The 21005-nt window shown below is 37.9% G+C and overlaps 1 protein-coding gene across 2 annotated transcripts; it reads left to right on the forward strand.

Moving 5' to 3' along the window:
- The first annotated feature begins 6 nt into the window (after window positions 1-6).
- On the forward strand, window positions 7-19947 carry LOC146328061 (uncharacterized). 2 transcript variants are annotated; one of them, XM_084716900.1, is made up of 7 exons: window positions 8-491; window positions 4179-4430; window positions 7332-7426; window positions 9532-9688; window positions 12618-12809; window positions 17044-17097; window positions 18877-19947. In XM_084716900.1, the coding sequence occupies exons 2-7, from the start codon at window positions 4271-4273 to the stop codon at window positions 19725-19727; spliced, it is 1509 nt and encodes a 502-aa protein (XP_084573026.1). In that variant the 5' UTR covers window positions 8-491; window positions 4179-4270; the 3' UTR covers window positions 19728-19947. The 2 variants fall into 2 exon arrangements, with proteins under 2 accessions (XP_084573027.1, XP_084573026.1); XM_084716901.1 differs by lacking the exon at window positions 12618-12809 and having other exon boundaries at window positions 7-491.
- The last annotated feature ends 1058 nt before the right edge of the window (window positions 19948-21005 follow it).

Below are 21005 nucleotides of genomic sequence, written 5' to 3' on the forward strand. Positions count from 1 at the left end.
AAGGCCGAGGGGGAGGAGTTATCTGACAACCTTTAGTCACTACTGTTGATCTTAAAATATCAGAGCCAGAAACGGTTTTATTGACAAACACGTTTTCATTTGCACTGAATTTGCTGTGATATGTTGGTGCATAACCACAAATTTGGCCGTAAACATGAGTGCTAAAAGTGTGAGCTGACAGTTTAGGAAGATATTAAATGTGCAAAATAGCGTCACGTGAAAACTACTTTAATGTAACGTATATCTAAATGTGAGTTATTTGCGCAGAATTCGTGAGTTTTGTTGGTGTGTATGTTAATGAGATGCTTGGTGCACTGTATCTGGGGCAGCTGGGGGCGCGCGAGCTGAAAATGTTGCGCGTTCAAGGGAGGAAAAAAAAATCTCTCGCGCTGCGGAGTCTGCGCAGTGGCGTTGTTCTCGTCACTCCGAACTTTCGGGAGAACCGCGGAGGAAGAAGGAGGAGAAGGAGAGAACAACGCCATTTTTTCCTGGTAATAATTTTCTACATGTACAGAAATTTAACCCGCACATCGTAGTTAACTGTCGAGAACAGAGCGCACGCGCGCAGATTTAGCGTTAAAAAGTGTGAATAGCTACAGTACGTAAAAATAGCGTAGCGCAGGAGCGAGCAGACATCTCGTCCTCTGTCTCGGCAACTGCACTCACCGCACAAACCGCTACAACACGCTGTTTTTTAAACGCATTAACGTGTACGATAAATCCACGTATCGACGCTGAAACTCGCGTTACGTGGAGTTTTCCCGTTTTGTCGTAGCGGTGTTTTCTCGCTCCATGTCCAGCAGAGGTGGCGGAATCACTGGGCTGCTCTGAGAGAGGAGCCGCCAGGCACGAGCCAGCAGCAGGGAAAGAAGCAGGCACGAGCACAACAAAGACACGACAAGGTTGCCGCGGATTGGCTCAGGCGGACCACGCGGTCAGAGCAAACGCAACGTTCATTTAAATCATCTGAGATCGAGTAGGAGTTCACATGCGGCGGAATGTAGTTGAGTACAGTTACTGGAGTACAAGTTTGAGGTATTTTACTGGAGTATGTTCATTTTCCCTAATTTATACTTTTTACTACTATTTTATTACAGTTCAGAAGGAAATGTAGTACTTTATAGTCCCCACATTTATTTGATACAAGTAAACAAGTAAGTTTATTTTAAAGCACCATTCAGACACAAGTGCTTTACAGGAGCATAGAAATAAATTTAGGCGTTAATAGAATATTAAAATTACATGTGAGATCATAAAAACAAAAGATTAATTAAATCGATTAATAGTTGTCTGGTACATTATGAAAGATAATGGTCCGCGTTTCAAAAAGTCCAAGATGATGTCTTGAAATGTCTTGTTTTGTCCACAACTCAAATATATTAATTTTACTATCAGAGAGTAAAGAAACCAGAAAATCTTTGCATGTAATGAGCTGAACTCACAGAGAACTCTGAATCCAGCTGGCTGCAAATAAAGGCTTGAAAAAGTTTTTCTGCATTTTGTTAAGACAGAAATCCTTTAATTCCTGGTCTGATTTTAAGGTGGTAGCAGGCTGATTTAGTAATTATCTTTACATGGCTGTTGTCCAAAACAATAATCCCAGTTTTTTTCAAGAGCTGAACGATTTTGAAAAAATATCTTTCTATAATTGTGATTATTTTGAATGATATTGCAACCGTCATATGATTGCTGATGTTAGAGGGAAGGCTAATGTCTTCATTATTTTTCTCATTTTCATTTAAAACATATAATAGTGGAGTGATTATTGTAAGGATCTGTCTCAACAAAGATGTTTTCTCAAGTCTAAACATCTGCTGTGTAGGTCAGGACATTTCTACAGCACCGGGTTCAAATTAAAATGTTAAAACATTTTCATTTAACACACATTTCACCTCCTGTGTTTTGAAAATTGTCGTAGGCCATAGTGTGAGTTTGATAAAACTTCAGTTGATTTTAGTTTTGTTTCTGAGTCTAGTTTTTTCTGTGTTTAGTTGTAAACATAAACATCCATGAATTGATTTACTCTGCAGCAGAGAAAATATAATGAACAAATTATGGGGTGTTGGTTAAATATGAAACTTTTTCACAGCAGCCATATTGATATGAAATAATAGTGTCAACACACGTGTTACCAATTATACTAATGAAGGTGTTGTTCCATTTATTGTAGCAGAGCCTTTGCAGTGAACCAGGATGCTCAATAGCAGCACCCTGACTCTGACCTGAATGGAACAGAGCCTTTATTAGTATCATTGGTAACACCTGTGTTTATCCAACTAGTTTGTGTCAAAATGGCTGCCATGAAAACAGCTCAGTAGTATTAGTTTAAAAAAATAGCTGTGTATATCAGTAATTATAATTCAGTAATCTAATTTCTTATGGAATGGTCCATTCTGCATAATCAGTACTTCTACTTTTTGTACTTTAAAGTAGGGCTGAACAGTTAATTGAAGTTACGGCCTTCTGTAATGTTCAAATCATAGACTTAAGAAAAAAACATCTTTGTTCTGTTTTTTTGTTTCTCTGGTTTCTGGTCTGTCTTATCTAAATAATGGTGTCTTGTAAGCCTGTTTGGGCTGGGCACTTGTTGGTGCATGACACAAAAATAAAAAATTCATTCATTCATTCATTCATTCTTTGTTTAGTTTAGATCCCTGAAAAAACACACTATAATGGTTTTAATGTTTTTCAATGAAAATAAGAATAATAATATAAAAAGATCACGCTAATATCTCAAATCATATTCTGTTACAAAATCAGTCAAAATAATTGCAATTAGATATTTTTTCAAAATCATTCAGCTCTACTTTTAAGTATGTTTTGATTGTAATATTTTTGAAAAGTAAAATTTTGAATGCAGGACTTTTTCTTGTTATAAAGTATTTCTTCATTTTGAAATTGATAAGTTTACGTGAGTTAAAAGAGGACTTTTCAGCAATGAAACCACTCTTTATGAAATAATTAAAGACAAACCAAACAAATTAAGAAGAGAAACAGGAAACAAACAACCACATTAATTTGAAAAGTACTAAAACATTTTCATGGTGTTTGTTGTTTGTAATAATTTTAGGGTGTGTGTATCACAGAGCAATGTTTACAATGACAGATATTTTGGTCATTTGATCCAGATGGACTCGTCACATTACTCATCCTCTGTTTTTTACTTTTAAAGTTCAACCAGCAGGGGGCAGTGTAGGAACTCAGGCTGACTTGTTCTTGATAGATTTTCTACTGCAGATTAAAGATTCTTCACAGTGGAAACCAACTCTGCTGCCTCAAATGAGCTACTGTAGTAAAGGATCCTTATTTTATCATATCTTAGTGGTGAATTAATTTTTATCAAGAGTCCATCACTCTGTGAGTCTTTAGTCAAAGTTGAGCAAGTGTCGCTCTTCCTGTGTAATATATGTGTGATTATCTCGGTAAGAAAAAACCTCAGTCTCACAATTTTGTTCTTGGATTCTGTTTAATACTGTCACCAAGTGTCTTGACAGGACGATCCACATGGCAGAAAACACCATTATTTATTGATTTATTCTCAGGGAGCGTGCATATTAATAAACATTAATATAGATTGGCCATAATTAGCCAAAAGGCTCTTTTTCATCAGTAGTCTTTTGCCAGATGTAAAGTTGACAGCTTACAATCAGTGTAAAAAGTAAGAAACAAGTTATAACAACAGTTGTAAAGGTGTGATACATAGTTCAAAAAGACAAGAAGCAAACAGCACAACAACAGCAACAACAACAACAAGACAACAAACAAATACAAGCAAAGACACATGAGAAAGAGAAAAAAAACATCTCTAATTTTTAATATGCTTAGCCAAGGTGGAGCTGTCAATGCCACTGATAATCAGAAAAGAGATTGTTCACATTTATTTATTTACTTAGATACTCGTCTCAAGCAGCGTACCTGTTTTCACATGTTTGGACCTATTTTTCAACTGGTGATCAATCTGGCAATAATTTCTCCGCTAATCAGTTATTGATCCAAGTCCAAGGTGACGCCTTCAAATGTCTTGTTTTGTCCCCAACTCAAAGATATTCAGTTTACTGCCAGACAGGAGTAAAGAAACCAGAAAATATTCACATTTAAGAAGCTGAAATCAGAGAAAGACACTGATTCTGAACAATTCATTAAAAACAGTTGTTAATTTTGCGTGTTGTACTTGACAGACTGGCAGGTGGATCAGTACGACGCAGTCCTGCAGGGAGCTGAAGTTGGACTCAGTGCCAAAGTGAGTGGACAGGGTGGAGGAGGAGCGGCCATGTCGGTCCCGTGGCGTGATGACGACGAGGAGTTCAAGGTGGGAGGAGCTAAAGGAGGAGGAGGAGGAGGAGGAGCGTTGAAAGCCAAACCAAGGTTCTCCTTCACTGAGGTGAAACTGCTGTTGGAGGCAGTAAAGAGGAACAGATACATCATCCTCCGTGAGTAGGAAGCAGTTATTCCTTTGTTTTGTTTGGATCTCTGTGGTACCTTTTGTTAGAGCTGCACAGTTAATCACAATCACAATAAAATCATAATGGCCAAGTGCAGCATCAAAACCACAGAACCAGAGCTAAAAGGAAAAATGTGAATCATTATAATGAGGTTCTGTAGAGGTGCAAAAATGAACTGAACTAAAAATCAGATGAAACATGTTTAATAAATATCACATCATCATGGTTTTTATAGTGTTTTTTTTTTCCAGTGAACATGAAAACGGTGATGCAAAAATGATCATTTCCACTAATCACAATCACAATTTCAGTCAAAAATAATAATATGACTTTTTTTTTTGTTTTTGTTTTTTTTTTAAACCAAATTGTACAGCCTTACCCAGGCACGGCACCAGGATTTCAGTTTTGGGTGGGTCACAGTAAGTTTGTGTGGGATTTTGCATTTCAGAAGTTAAAACTGTTTCCAACTGGTAATCTGACTTTAACAAAAATGACTGGTATCATGCTGTGGAGGGTGACCAGCACTTCCAGTTGATTATGACACTTTAAAAATCTTTTTTAAAAACAGTTTCAGTGCTGAGATATCTTATTATTTCACCACAACAGTTTCTATTTATTTCAAGTGGCACAGGATATCTCCTTATTTGTATTTTCAGTATGGATCAAGTAGATCAATACATTAAGAAAATTTTTAACATTTTGATTCCTTTTAATGCATTTCGATTGATCTGGCTGGATTACTCTTTAAATTGATTTCAGGGAGAAATCGAGCAATCAGAATGATGGGTGAGCTACAATGACTTTTAACAGGAGAGAGAGAGAGCGCGCTGCGATGCGCTGTTCATTCATAAACTATCTGTGCTGTGAGGCTCATCTGAAGACAATCAAGTCAGGCAGCAACATTCAGCTCCACCTCCTGTATTATTTCCATTTCTACAAGTTCTAGTTTTCATGAGAAATGCATATGCAGGTAAAAAACAATGATAAGCTTTCCTCAGTACACCGGTCATCACCTCTGCTGAACAACCGCCATAGTTTGACGTGCGTGCATGAGGGTAACATGTCTGGAGTGATGAATAATGGCCCGTTGTAATTGGTCCAGACCTCACATGTGATAATAGCTGAATAAATGTTTTTCAGTGGAAAGTTTTTTGTCTTAAGGGTGTCCTAAAATGCTGATTTTAATAATTAAAAATAAAAAAATAAGGAAATATATTTTCTCCCAGTAATTTAAAGTGGGCCAGTTGTAGAGGTCGGTGGTCCATAACGCCACGCCTGGCCCTACCTGTCATCCACAGCTTGTAGAAAGTGGTGTTATTTCTCTGTATATTTGACTGAAACGTTATTCAACTTATCATCATCCACCATGAAAAAAGGAAACACCTATTGTTTTATTGCCTTACACAAGAATCAGATTCAAGTGGAAACAAGGTGAAACAAAGTCGACTTGTGATTGGAGCTGCTGGTTCTGGAAGAATTTTTCCTATTTTGTCTCCTTGTTTAAGTAGTTTTTTTTTTAATATCCTCAATATTTCTTAACACAGAACATGAGAGAAATATCCTTTATGTTTATGACCACTAATATGAGTTGTTTCATCTTTAGATCCTAGATATTATGTTTTTTTCACAAACTAGGTGTGATGAACAGCTCTAAATTTTAGCTTTTAATGGAATTAGTTTAATTTTTATCAAAATTGCAATATGGTCTGCTACAATTTTCAAATTGCAGGTGGTACAATATTTGTTTAAAGGCCAAATGCACCGATACTGATACCGGCATCAGGTATCAGTCTGATGCTGTCCTCACATACTCATACTCATAAAACTACCCCGATACCCCACACCCGATACCACGTCACGAGTAAACATCTAAAGAACCGCCACGACGCAGAGTTCAAGACGTTCGCTGATGCTTACCCACTGTTTTTGGCCTCGCCGTCATCATCAGCGAGAGACTTGCTGTCCTCAACATCATCCACTAATGATCACAGAGACTTAAAAAATTTCATGTAAGTCCATGTAAAACTGAAATAAATGCACAGAGTGCAGCTGTAGACTGCAGCTGCAGTCCAATAAGTCCTGGCGAGTGTAAACTAGTTGATGTCTCGGTAAATTAATCCAAAGATGAATAAAAAACACCACTGCCACCGTCTGCAACCCTCTGTTCTTCATAATAAGCTGCTACAACTTCTCTTTGTGAACTTCTTCTTCACCAAAACATCCTGACAGCTCAGGACACACAACTTCACTCTGAGGTTCACAGCAGGTCAGCAAAACTGTTACACACATGGTGCCACACTCATACCTGTCCCCCTAAACAATGACAGGAAGGAACTAATTATCTCTTAGACAAGAAGAAACTTCAATACTACACATGTAAAGGTTAAATTAAAATACTAGGTAATATGCTGTAAATGATAATGAAATAATTATCATGTATAACACCATTTATAATAGTAAAATTAATTCTGCAAGTCCACAATAATGTTGTGAAATTATTCATGTGTTGGTGCATCCCTAACACACACACACACACACACACACACACACCCACATATATATATAGTCGTAAACAAAATGTAGCGCCATAGTTACTGAATTTGACCAAAACTGACTCAGACATTAAAAGTAAGCAGATTTTTTTTGCAGTGAATTGTAAAATCAGTTTTTTTTCTCTTTAGCTCCTCTCAGCCAATAGCAACCATGTGACATCATTACCATATTTGTTGATTAGTAGGGTACAGTTAGACCAACATATTGTCTTATTTATGATACCCTGCACACTAACACACTCATCCTCCTTCAGCATTATGGTGGTTTTACTCTTTTACTGTGTTATGTGAACCATGATGACCCAGACGTTCGTCTCTTCTGCTTTCCTCCCTACAGGGAAGTTTAACCAGGGCGTGTCGGCTGAAACCAAGAAACAGACCTGGACTGAAATCACCAATCAGATCAATGGACTGGGAGAGAATCACAGAGAGGTTTGTTACCGTCATGTTTGTCAGACTCATTGAGTAAATTCACAGGTTTTTTTTGAGGTATACGTTACGGCTGCAACAAAAGATCATTTTCACTTTCAATTTTTGATCAATCTGACAGAGATTTTCATGATTAATCAATTAATTATTATTATTTATCTTTTATGAAGTGTGTTTTATCCATGTGAAGATTCATTCTGTGTTTTACTCACACGTTATCATCTGTGTGTTTTTGAGCTTAAAGTAGGTGAATAGTTTGTTGTTGGTGCACACTGCAGCCGTTGGGAGAGAATACAGAATTTTAATCCAGGATATGAATTTAGGTCCAAAATTAAAAACTTAACGGGTCTTGAAAAGGTAGTCCCACTCCACCTGATCAAATGCTTTTTCAGCGTCAACTGAAAGTATCACCTCAATATTCTCAGGATCAGGCAGAGTGGGACCACAAAGAATATTAAATAATCACCCAATGTTGACAAAAGAATAACGATTTTTTATAAATCCTGTCTGATTGGAAGCAATAATAGATAATCCTTTCAAGGTGACGTGCCAGAATTTTAGCAAGGATTGTAGCATCTGTTTTCGACAGCGAAACGGTGGTATAAACTACAGTTGAGAGGGTTTTTATCCTTTTTAAGTAACAGAGAAATAACTGCTTGACTACGACTGAATGATTTGGGAAAATAATCTAGTTGCGATTTTTTTCTCCAATATTGTGACTTAACATGAGATTTTTTAAAAATTATTATTTTATCCTCTTTTTTTTCCAACAAAACGTCATGAATTATTTTAATATGGCCATCACACTATTAGATACATTTAGTATAAAATGTTCTTTCCCACAGGCTTGGTGTCTTTGTTAGAATTAAAAGATGTCACAGTAAGATACAAGAGTTGAGATAAATAACATTTTTATTTAACTGCTCATTACAGAAACATAAGAGCAACAAATCTTTGGCTTTGCCTCAATGTATTTAGTCACTGACAGAAAATAAGGTACTGTTTAAAAGAATACACTTTTTAAACATTCTGTAAAATAAAGATCATTTTAAATCTCTGGTATGGCAGTCTGACTGAAGTATGTACAGGAGATATACTGTACCGTTTATTAAGCGTATTTATCGATGCTGTGAACCCAGGCTTGGTCACCGCGCTGACAGGCACCATATCTTTAGCATTGAACTCGGTTATTGTCCGAGTGACTTCCCCGTGACGTTTAGAACTACGCTCATACAGAGTGACACTTTCAAACATGTCGGGCAATGATGCCTGTCTTGGGTTTAGCGTGTGGCGTGCTGGTGCTCGGCATTTTAGCCATACAACTGTCGTAAATGGCTTTGTGATGTTTTTTTAGGTGCTGGAAGAGGTTTGTAGTTAGGACTGCAAAGGATCAAAAAACTCACGGTTCGGATCATATCACGGTTTTATATATACTATACATATATTAGATCATTATACACTGTACAGTATAATACACAACTACACTCTGTAGTCTGGCTCAATGTCCCGCCTACAGCAGCACATCTGATTGGTTAGAAGTCACGATCAATCAGCAGACACACTGTGTCACAGACTGGGTGAGACAGAGCTGCAGCGGTGAGCAGAGAGGAGCTGTGTAGAAGTTAAGACAGCTGATATCACCAAAGTTTAAATGAACATCACAGTTTTATGATCTGTTTCTATGGTGATAGCAGAGTTTCATCAGTGAAAATGATTTCACTCGAGGCGATGTGACGACTTTTAAATCAGAGCTGAGCTGCACACAGCAGCATCTGTCCTGTTTGTGTAGCAGAAGTGATTTTCTCTTTTTTCTGTCCTGTTAACCAGATTTATCTGGTGAGGAAGAATGGTTAACTCCTCTTGTAGTATTACCTTTGTCTTCATTACTGTACCTATAAAAAGTTATTCAGTCTAACAGAAGATGATATGGAACCGGACTCTGATTTGATGTTTGTATTTGATTAATGATCAAAGGTTTTGGCAGTTAATTTTCTGTTTATTGACCAAAGCACTAAGTTTGAAGCATCAGTGGAGGCAGCAGTAGCAGGAGGCGCTTACATGGAAAAGATGCACACCATGACAATAGAATGTTTGATTTTCTCTTTCAGGTGCGTCAGATCATGAAGAAGTGGGCGGACCTCAAATGTGATGGAAAGCGACGCATCATTGCCCTCCGGGGCCCGAATGGCAGCAACCTGAGGAAGAAGAACTTAGGTCCCGTGGAGAAGATGGTCCATAAGATCCTGATGATGAGTCCCAGAGGAGGTGAGGACAAGAGTTTGTGCAATCCAGTTCAGCCAGTTCAAAGTGAATTTATGGTGGGGCCTTTGTTGTAAATGTATAGTAACATAAAGCACAAGACAGATTTTGCTCCTGAAATATTTTCATAAAATGTTTTTTAGCTGCAGAAGGACTCCTGCACATTGTTTAATGTGCAATATAACATTTATTTGTGATGTTTCTTTAGCAGACCTTCATCAGGCAGACAGTTTGCGTCAGTGAGAATCCAATAGGGAGTGGTTGTTAGTCTACAACCAATCACATTTATCATGTGCAAATGAAGGGACAAAATTATCAATGGGTTATTAAACACACAACAGTATTTCAGAGTTAGAAAAATAACACTCTGTATGATAACAATGTGTCCCCAACATGTTTGAATGGGTCAACACTAGGGCTGTCAAAGTTAACACGTTAATAATGCACTAACGCAAATTCCTTTTAATGCCACCGTTTTTTTAACACACAACTAAGACACGTTCTGTTATATTGGCCACGTCTGATTTGTGTACTTTTAACTACTTGATTACTTCCTGCTGATCGATGGTAACAGTGAGGGAGGAGAGAGGAGCTGCAGAGAGGAGGGAGGGAGGAGGAGCGAGTGAGTGAAGTACCGACTGATATAAAAACTTTATTGATGATGAATCCTAATGTTACTGTACAGTTCTGTGGTTTAAACACTACAGATTAAAATATCTGTCTCTGTAAAGACCAAACTGACAGACGCTCGTCTCCTCCATGAAACGTTTGTCTCTGAGTTGCATTATTGTAAGTCATGATGAAGAGTCCAGACTGTGTCTGTCTTCTTCATGTCCTCAGTGTGTGTCTGTGTGCAGTTTACTGTCTGCTGTGGAATAAAACATCCTCACCGATGGAAATGATCCTGCTGCATTAATACAAAAACACTGTTTCGTCATTATACAGACTGAGCTGAATAAAGGAGAGGATTTTTCTCCTCAGAGGACCAGATTTTATTAAAGAAAAAAACTATTATTAACAATAATAATACAACAGTTTTGAAGTTTTTAGTGCATTTTGGCCTTAATGTTAAATTGAGCAGATCAATATGTTCATCTGTGCCTGATGGACTGATAGTTTTTGTGATGTTACTAGTTCAGCTTATTTTTTATGCCAAATGCAGTGCAGGGTTTCTGGACAATATTTGTCATTGTTTTTGGTCAGTGTATTTTATTTAATACAGTTACATTTGAATTACATTTTAAACACTCGCAAAATATCCCTTTAAGGTACATTTTGAACCAATAAAAAATATGTGATTAATTTGTAATTAGTTGCAATTAAATATTTCAATCGATTGACAGCACTAGTAAATACATAAAGATTAAAACACATTCACAGAAAATATACCACTTACAAACAAGTTTCTAGATATTACAATCATAAATATTGCAGTTTATATTTGAAAATGAGCCAACAGAGAAACATTTACATTGTCAATTAAAAACAGCATCATTGAATAATTAGAACCCCACATCATAGAAACAACAAAACAAGTAATTCATCAAGATATAATATGTTAAATAACAATAATCAGAGTTTGTCCTGTTCAAACTGCACACATTTAATCACTTATGTCCCTGTAAATAAAGGACAGCAGTGAAATATACTCATATTCATCAGATTCCAACGTTGTGGATGAAATTGGTGTTCAGAAAATCTAAAATAAAAAAATCTAAAAAAGTCAATATCCATCATAAATTTTACATATAAAAGCCTCTACAGTATTTAACAGGGCTTCATAAGTCGTTCAGCAGGGATGAATAATTATATAAAAAGACATAATCAGCAGGTCACATTACTGATTGAACCTGACAATGTTTGTACATATTCATACATGTCCAGAACTGTCGGGAACTGGAGATCAAAGCCCTCAAAATATTCTTTAGCCAAAAAAACCTTGCAAAATACATTTTTAAGAAAATATTCAGTATATAGAGTCAAAGAAAGATGCTCAGGAGTAACTCATCAATCATAAAACGATTTTTTTATAATGTTACTATTAAGGCAACAAAGATGAGGTTTGTGGAGTGTGTGTGTGTGTGTGTGTGTGTGTGTGTGTGTGTGTGTGTGTGTGTGTGTGTGAAGTTTGTGTTTGTTGTTGTAGGAATGACCTGACAGCTTCTGTTTATCTCCATTATACAGAAAATACCACAAATCAAATGCAGCAGCTCATCTGTGGTTCTAAGTCGTGTTTCCGAAATTCATTCAAAACATCAGAGGAGAGACTTCGAGTTATTTTGTCTCGCTGTTAAAAGGTTTTAACTCGCTGTTTTTAAATTAATCAGGTTGTTGCTGATAAATGATCATTATAAAATTATATATTATATATATAAATTATCATTATATGTATATATATATTACATGATTATCAAAATATGCTTGGATCAGATTTTAAACCAGTCCTGTGGATCGGGGCTGAAAAATTAAAACAGGATTTTATTGAAATTGTAACTTTGCTTTCTGCAGTTCAGACCGGAGGAGGTGCAAAATTTATGAAGTTCAAATACGTCAAAAAGCTTTTAAATGAGTGAATGTGGTGAGACAGAGACGTCCTGCAGACTTAAAAATGTCTTCGTTTGGTTCAGATGCCTGCACATAAGTCAAACCACAGTCATTTTAACATGTTTTTCAATCAAGATAAGAATAATGATGTAAAAATTATCATTACCTCTGATATCACAAATCATATCACAATTACAATATCACTCAAAATAATCATTATTAGATATTTCTTCAAACTCCTGTGGATCATACTGGGACAACAGTTGTGTTTAAACAAAAAAAAAAAGAGCTGATGCTACAAAAAAGAGACTTTATAGAAACAAACATAATTTTAGTTGATTTAAACTGTTTTTTCTCCTTATTGAACTGATGTTCATTTGTTGGCTGTCAGATGGCGACAGTGATCTGGACTTTGGTGAAGAAGATGATTTTCCAAAGCTTTACAGTAACGGCACTCCCTCCTCCTCCTCCAACCCCTCTTCATACTCCTACCTCAGCATGACAGACGGCTCCTCCTACTCTATACCTGCAGGATCCTCCTATGACATTTCTCCTCTGTCGTCACCAGAGAAAGAGCTCCCTGGTGAGTTAAGCGCAAGTCTGCACCAGTGACGAGGCAGGAGTTCACTTGTATAAACTGACTTTCAGAGCGTCTAGAGCAGGAGTGTCAAACCCAGGGCCACATCAGCATAATGGCTGCCCTCAAAGGGCCAGATGTAACTAAGACAGTATAAATGTAGCTAAATGTAATGTAAAATAAATGCAACTACTCCTTAATGTTAAATAACTAAATAATTTTTTACTTATTCAACTTAAAAATATTACATATATATATTTGCATAGATGTAAAAACAAATATGTTTGCTTGTTGCTCTGTTAAAACATAAATCCTTTTAATTTGTCAGGTCATGAAACCCACATTACTCCATCAATCAACGCTCAAACTATTCAAGTGAATAAGGAAAAATAACAGGTTATGACATGTTATTAACCTTCCCATCTTTCTTGCATCAGCCTTCCATCAGTTTTTCTCTTCCTGGACATTTTGGGATCATTGTTTGTATTTCTCAGTTCCACTTGTTTGGTTGATGTGGAAACACTGCAGTCTATTGGCGGGATGCCGTCACTTCACGGGTAACATGATCGGCATGCATTATGGGAAATGTAGTTTATGGTCAATGTACCCTTTTGACTTATTTATGATAAGACAATCAGACCTTTTAAGCTCTTGTGGGCCACATAAAATGACGTGGCAGGCCACATTTGGCCCGCGGGCCTTGAGTTTGACACGTGCTTTAGAAAGAGCTAAACCAAAAGTGAGATCAGAAGTTTTTTGTTTTTTTTTCCTGATGTGCACCAAGACAGAAGGATTTGCAGTGGCTAACATTGTACACAGGTTCCTCTGGACATGTTTATTTGCAGTATGTCAAGTGTACGACTGGACATAATGTCATTTGATTTTACATTCAAAGCTTCTATCTAGGTTTTCAAAAGAAGCATTGAATGTTTTTCGTCATATTTTATGTCATCACCCTAAAATAAAAAAAAGTTCTCTAACAAAATCCTGAATGTGAATAAAGTGATTAATCTGATTTATCTAGTTATTAATTATACAATTAATTCTTAGTTAATGAAATCAAGTTATTGAATCCCCTTCCTTAAATGAACATAACTTGCTAGTTTCATCAACATAAATAAATGCAGGTAGAAATACAGGTGTGTTCTTGTTGTTTTGAAAGGCTGAATGCCAGCAAACATGGATTGAGGCAGAATATTTCATTAGATAAAAACGCCTCTGAATTTTTTAAATGTTTGAAATAATTACATCTATCTATTCATATAAATTTAGTCTTCTGAGACCAAGACTTGTAATTAAGATCAGTATTATGCAGATAAGATAAATCCTAAAACTGGGTTTTTCAAAATCATGAGTTGTGATCCTGATCCTACAAAATGTGGATATGGATTTGGTAATCTGATAATTTTGATGCCAAAAATCAGGATAATCTTGATCCGACTGGAAAGGTGGATTCAGCAGGATTCAAGGTGGACAAGGAGACATGTAGGACACATGACACATGTAATCATTCTTGGAAGAACTTGAAACATAATTGAACATTTAAATAGGCTGTTAAAAGGACACTTTGCAGGCCTGAACTCCTGACATGTAAAACCACACAAAGTGTGCAACATAATTCTCACCTGCATTGTGCTTCATAGTAACCTTGAACAGCACAATGTCTCTCACTGTGACAGAAGGGCTGATAATTGACCCTTCACTAAGCCTCGTCCTCCTTTGTTACTGTTACTAAGCCTGCCAAACTTTCTGTGGACTCACAAACAGATTTCTTAAGTGTAGCTGGCTGGTGTAAGCTAATACTAATGCTAATTCCTTGACTTGGCTGAAAAGTCTGTTTTAATGTTTCCATCTGACACGTTTTAAAACAAGAACCCTGTGAAAGTGTTGATGTAAAGTTAGCTAACAGATGTGTACATGATATAACATTAATGCTAACAGACTGAGGCTAAAGCTAGCTTGCATCTCAGCAAACATTGGTCAGATGGTGAAATACAGCAGGTATATCTACAAGATAGATGACAGAAATACACTCATTAACGTGGGAAAAGGAAGAGCAGGGACTCGATTAGTGCAGCGGACCTTGAGACGGGTCACCGAGCCAGACCAGCTGGACCACGATCACCACAGGAAGAGAGCCGGGTTAAGAGCTAAGCTAACCCGGTTTAGACCTGAGACAGCGAGCCAGCCACTTTGATTCTGTATCAAACAGATGTAAGTGTAACCCATCTCCTCAAACCCCCACAGAACAAATGCAGATGTAGTGGATCTAACAAGTTTGTCTGGAGGTAAAGTTACTGCAGATAGTAAGCTAACATTAGTTAGCCGGACATGCTAACGTTTGCAGCTTATGTCAGAGCAGATGAAGACAGAGTTTGATCCACTAACCACACATGTGATCTCGTGTTTCACAACAAAAAAGACGTCATCGTCCAGACTCATGAAACTCTGAGTATCTCTCTCCTCAGAGCCTCCTGCACACCATGTCAACATAGAGAGAAATGGAAAGCTTGACAGCTCTAGTTACGGTTGCTAAGCTATGATTGGACAGTTGCTGTTAGAGGTGGGGCTTAGCGAAGGTTTAGATCACAGCCCAAACACATGGCAGCACTGCAACAGGACCTTGTCCCTTCCAAAGACTGCAAGTCTAGATTCTGTGATCCTGGATCACAGTGCTTTTATCTGAAAAGTCTTTGCAAAACCAGAACGAAACCGTCAAGATCAGTTTTATCTGGAATAATAAAAACAGGGATTACAGAATCTGTGAATATATATAATTCTGATCTAGATTAAAGGTTTTGGACTTAAGAATCAGAAATGCTTTATTGATCCCTGGAGAGGAATTGTTTGTGTTACAGTTGCTCCCATTTAAGAATACAAGTATATATATGAGCATATGGATATATAATAATGGAAACCGAAACCATAAGTATGTAAACAAAAGAAATATGTTACCACTATGTAAAACAATATAGAAAAAAATATAAATAAGAGGCATAAAAAATCTGTTTAAAAAAAGAACAAAAACAAATTATGCAACAGTGGAAGACATAATAGTGTAAAACAATAATAATGCTGAAGATGCAGAGTATTATAAATGAGGGTATATTGGATTAAATGTACAGTATAAATACATAACTGCAGTAGTGATGCCAGTGTAATCACTACTAAATAATAATAACTTAACTTTAGTAGTAATCACTGCTAAATTGTTATAATTGTACAGAGTATTAAACAGTTGAATTCTAATACATATTACCATATTGTTATGTCAGTACTACATATATGAAGGTATAGACAAAATAGAAGTAATAATAAATTGCTGATGAACAGAAAGGAAACAATCCTATGCAGGCAGCACTGGAATCTGATTCTACAAATAGTTTCATACTAATAATGTTTGTGCAGCCTGATGTTTTTCTGCAACTGTGCAGAAAAACAGACTTTAGACAGAATGAACAGAAACACAAAAAAGTCATGTTCATTTTTATATGTGAATTAAGTCTGTTTCTGAATCTAACATCAGAGAGGAGACGGGGACAGACCTCTCATCAGGCAGTGAAAAAAAAATTCAGAAGAAAACTTTAAAGATCACAAAAGACAAAAGTCCCAGTCTGATGGTCATGAGGTGTCACAACATGAAAATATCTTTATTTACTTTGTTAAATTGCACTTAATCTAAAAGAATCGGGTAAAAGAATCATAATAAAAGCTTAGTTTATCTTTATAACAATCTGAACAAGAATTCCACCGTGAGAAAACAAAAAGGAGACTGAAAAAAATATGGAACATCTTGTGACTCTTTGAATCTCACTCCAGACCACTCCTCAAAGCTTGTTTACCTGTAACTCCAAATTCAAAGAATTTACATTCAAGAATGTGACCCAGATAAGTAAAATGCTTGTCCTGCACCAAAGCAAACACAAATATCCGTGTTTCAAAATTACTATTTAATATGCAGTAGTATGTCTGTAAATTTATTTTAATAAAGAACAGAAAAGCACACAGATATTTCCATGTTATTCTGCTTTCAAATAACCATTAGTGACTGACAGTTTATATTAATTTGGTATGACTGTACAGACTGTCAGACAGTTTACTTGTGATTACAAACTTAAAAAAGTTTCTGCTCTATTGCCTCTTTTTCTAAAACTCTTAAAGTTTGTGTTCCTACAAATTTTGCACTACAACATTTCAAACTGTTGCTGAGCTGATGATGTGATGCTGCTGTGTTTTGCAGGCGATCCTTTCCATTCCTCCTCGGACTTTGACTTGGACCTCGCTGATGATGGAGGTGAGAATGAAGTTTTGAACTAATGTTTTCAGCTGAGTGTTGGTTTCTGGCTGCAGGGGAAGTTTAAATACAAATGATTACCCAACACTTCTGTTTAAATTCATATGAATCAAGCATAATGAGATGGTTTGTTGGTTCCAGGACCTTATGAGATTTTAGAATTACACAACAGTTTAGTGATAATGATTTTTTAAGAGCTATAAACATTAGGTCCTGTCTTACACTCAGCACAGAGCCATTGCGCTGGTGGTACAGGTGGCTTTGCTATGTTACATTAGTACAAGTGCCATTTTTGCCACATCTGCAAGATAGCAAATGAACTTCTTCCTGGTCTGTGCAGCTGTGGGCCAGAAGTCTAAAAATGAAGGCAAAGCAAAGGCATAGCCAGGTGGATTAAAAACCACTTCGACCAGATAAAACCTGGTTGAAGCATTAAGTCTGTGGCGCAATCGTCTGAATGCACAAGACAGCAACCAGCACAGCCGAGGTGCACACACACACACACACACACACACACACACACACACACAGTGTGGATTAGTTAAGTGTCATTTGAAGTGTATGTCTCATGCTTGGCTAAGGGTTGCACACATACCTCCACCATCACAAAACACCTTTCATTTATGTTTAACAGCTGTGTGTGTGTGTGTGTGTGTGTGTGTGTGTGTGTGTGTGTGTGTGTGTGTGTGTGTCTTTAAAGTTAAACTCACTTATAAAGAATAATGTATTATTATTATAATTAGAAAGCCTGATACATTTCAAACAAACTTAGAAGTGAACTTTTTGTATTTGTTCTTCTGTCCAGCACCCAGTATTTATCATTTTTGGATGTGCATGTTGTTTTTTGAGTTAATGCTTTTTGCAGGCGCTAATGTAAAATAAACTATTTACACATGAAGCTGCTTTGGAGACGTCCTGTCGTCTCCATGTAGTGCACGCTCTTGTAATTTAACTTCTCAAACCAGGAGACCTGTCTCCTTGCTTGAAAATCTTCTCTTTTGTTCTTCCTGGTAAATCCCCCATCATGCTGCCAAAACTTGCGCCCCTGATCTAAAGATGATCAGAGCCAACTTTCTGATTGATTTACTGCGTATTTGACCTAAGCTCGCCAGTGAATTAATGAGGGCACGTGGACACACCTGATAGGTGTATCCTGCTGTGTGCTGCAGGCACAAGGGGTGGGACAGGGCAGGATCCCCCTGCACCCCTGGCACAAGACAGCAAAGGTGGATTTGCACCTCGTGCTTTCCACTTCCGCTTTAGATCAGTGTAAGATAGGGCCCCTTGTTTCAATTGAACTTTCCACAAGTTTAAAGGTATAGTTTGAATTTTTTTGCCAGCAGTGCGGCTATGGTCTGCTGCACCCCCACCTTTGACCTCCGTTATGTTGCTGTCAGACAGACATTTCTGACAGGAGACCAGAGCAGAGTGAAAATACTAGATACTAGAATACATGATGCTGCTGATCCTGTCCATAGCAGAACATTACTTAGTTTTCTCCACACCTGCTGCTCTTATTAGATGTTAGACCTAATAAGCACCTCATAGAAAATCTGATCTATCCCTTTAAAACTGAAACTGTTCATAAATTAGTTATCACAACATCTTAGGACTGTGATTTCTGACCCAGGCTTTGTGCACATCTTGATCATGAACAGGAAACCAAGAGAAGAAAAGTGGAAGAAATGTTGACGAATGAAACTGCTCTGATTTTAGTCTTAAAGAATTTACTCTTGTGAGTGTTAAACTGACTGACATGTTTTGTCTCTCACCTAACAGAACGTACAATGGATTTTGACGAAAACGACGACTCCACGTTCTCCTACGCTTCCTCTCTCCCTCCGCCCTCCTCCTCCACCTCCCTGGATCCCCTACCCGACAACGCCCTGCTGAGGGTCAAGCCGGTCCACACCTACTCCCGAAACAACAGCCAGAATCACACCACCTCCTCCTCCAGACCTCCACCTGGACCCTCTTCATCCTCTGGTTTCCCTGACGCAGACGACGCCTCATCCTCTGCTGCGCCTCCTCCGCCACAGTCCCCCTCAAGCTCCAACATGACTGCTTCTTCTGCTCCTCCTCCTCCTGCCTCCACCTCCAAACCTGCTGCAGCCAATGACTCTACCTCTCCTCCTGCACCCTCCACCTCCTCCATCCCACCACCACCTGTCTCCTCCTCTGCTGCTTCCACCGCCACCTCTACTGCTCCCTCATCCTCCAACTCTCATCACCTGTCTCCCTCCTCGCCCTCCTCATCAGGCCTCCCACCCAATCCTCCCTCCGCCTTCTCAGGCTCAAACCTGCCTGACCCCCTCCCGGCCGGAGCGTCCTCCTGCAGGGCCCAGGACCACGTGGCTCAGATGGCATCTCAGAGCGTGCAGCAGCAGCGGGCGAGCCGAATGCTCCTCACCTCGGTGTCTCAGTCTCTGGAGATGTTGGCTCAGTCAGTGCAGCTGCTGGTGGAGAGCCAGCAGGAGTTTGTGCAGGAGTCTCTGCTGCTGCAGCGGGAGACAGTGGACATCTTAAGGGATTTCTCCAACACGGCGCTCACCATGCTGAGAGACAAAGCCAACAGTGGACAACTGGGGACACACCATCATCACCATCATCATCCAACTCCACGCTTCTGAAAGATGGAGATGAACAGCTGACTGGTTTTAAAGAGACACAAACGCAGGCAAGATGGAAAGTGAACACGAGCCGAGTGCAGGTAAATATTGACAGGAAATTATAGGGTTTAAACTTCCACCTTTTAGGTGAAAATCACTGACTGTAAATAAAGATGGACACCACATCTCCAGCTCCTCTGCTGAACAATTAAAGGTCCAGTACAGAGGATATATACTGGCATCTCACAGTTAGCTTTCAGATTGAAAACATGTTGCATGTAGGACAGGGGTCTGCAGCCTTTACTATCAAAAAAGCCTTTTTGGACAAAAAGGAAAAAAGAAAGTCAGTCTGGAGAGCTTCAACTTTTTTTTTTTTTAGTCAGTCTGTAGCTAGCCTGGGGAGACTTCAGACAAGCCATTTAGATTTACAACACATTTACAATGTTTTTTTGTTTCAGATGGCTTAAAATGAATTTATTCTCAGAAAAACATTTGTAAAATATTCTTTTTCTGTCATAGTGGAATCAAGTTTGTAATTGGACTACTAGGCTAAATGCTGTGGTCACATTGGGTATTCCAGCTAGTAAATGTCATTCATAAGTCATTTGCAGACATCTGCTAGCAAAAAATGTTAATGTTACTTGTTCTGTTATATTCATTCTTTAAGGTCACCAGAAAGCAGGGAACAAAGTCTAACAAACTCAGATTTTCTCCTCTGCTTTGATTTAGAAATATATATATATATATACACTTTTTTTAATTGGTATTTAGGCTCCACAATTTTAATTGAAGAATCTTGCTTGAAAATGTTAAAAAAAAAAAAAAAAAAGTGTTATTCATACAATTTTTTTTTTGTCTGCAACTGAAAAGGGGCCACATGTGGCTCTGTGAGCGCAGGTTGCAGAGCCCTGCTGTAGGAGAACCTATGGTCACCACAAAACTCAAGAAAATTGTGAAAAGCTGTATCAACAGCCAGTGTTTAATTTGTTTGTTCCAGGCTACTGTAGAAACATGGTGGAGTCCGTGGCAGAACATCTGCGACCTCTGAAAACCGTGGAATTAGCTTTTTATATCAAGTGTTATGCACTAATACAAACGTACCACGAATATTATATTCCATTTCTGCCACAATCTGCCAACAAATCGCTATAAATCTTACACACTGAATCTTTGATTAAAATTTTGTCTTAATTGCAATATATAATTTTCAGATTGTAGGAGAGCCAATATATCTTAAAGGCAGAATGTGTGTCAAAATACCAATTTAGACTCAATGTTGTCGCACTGCAGAGATGTCCT

The sequence above is a fragment of the Lutjanus erythropterus genome, chromosome 4 (genome assembly GCF_056507025.1).
Source record: "Lutjanus erythropterus isolate fLutEry1 chromosome 4, fLutEry1.hap2, whole genome shotgun sequence".
NCBI classification, from domain to species: domain Eukaryota; kingdom Metazoa; phylum Chordata; class Actinopteri; order Lutjaniformes; family Lutjanidae; genus Lutjanus; species Lutjanus erythropterus.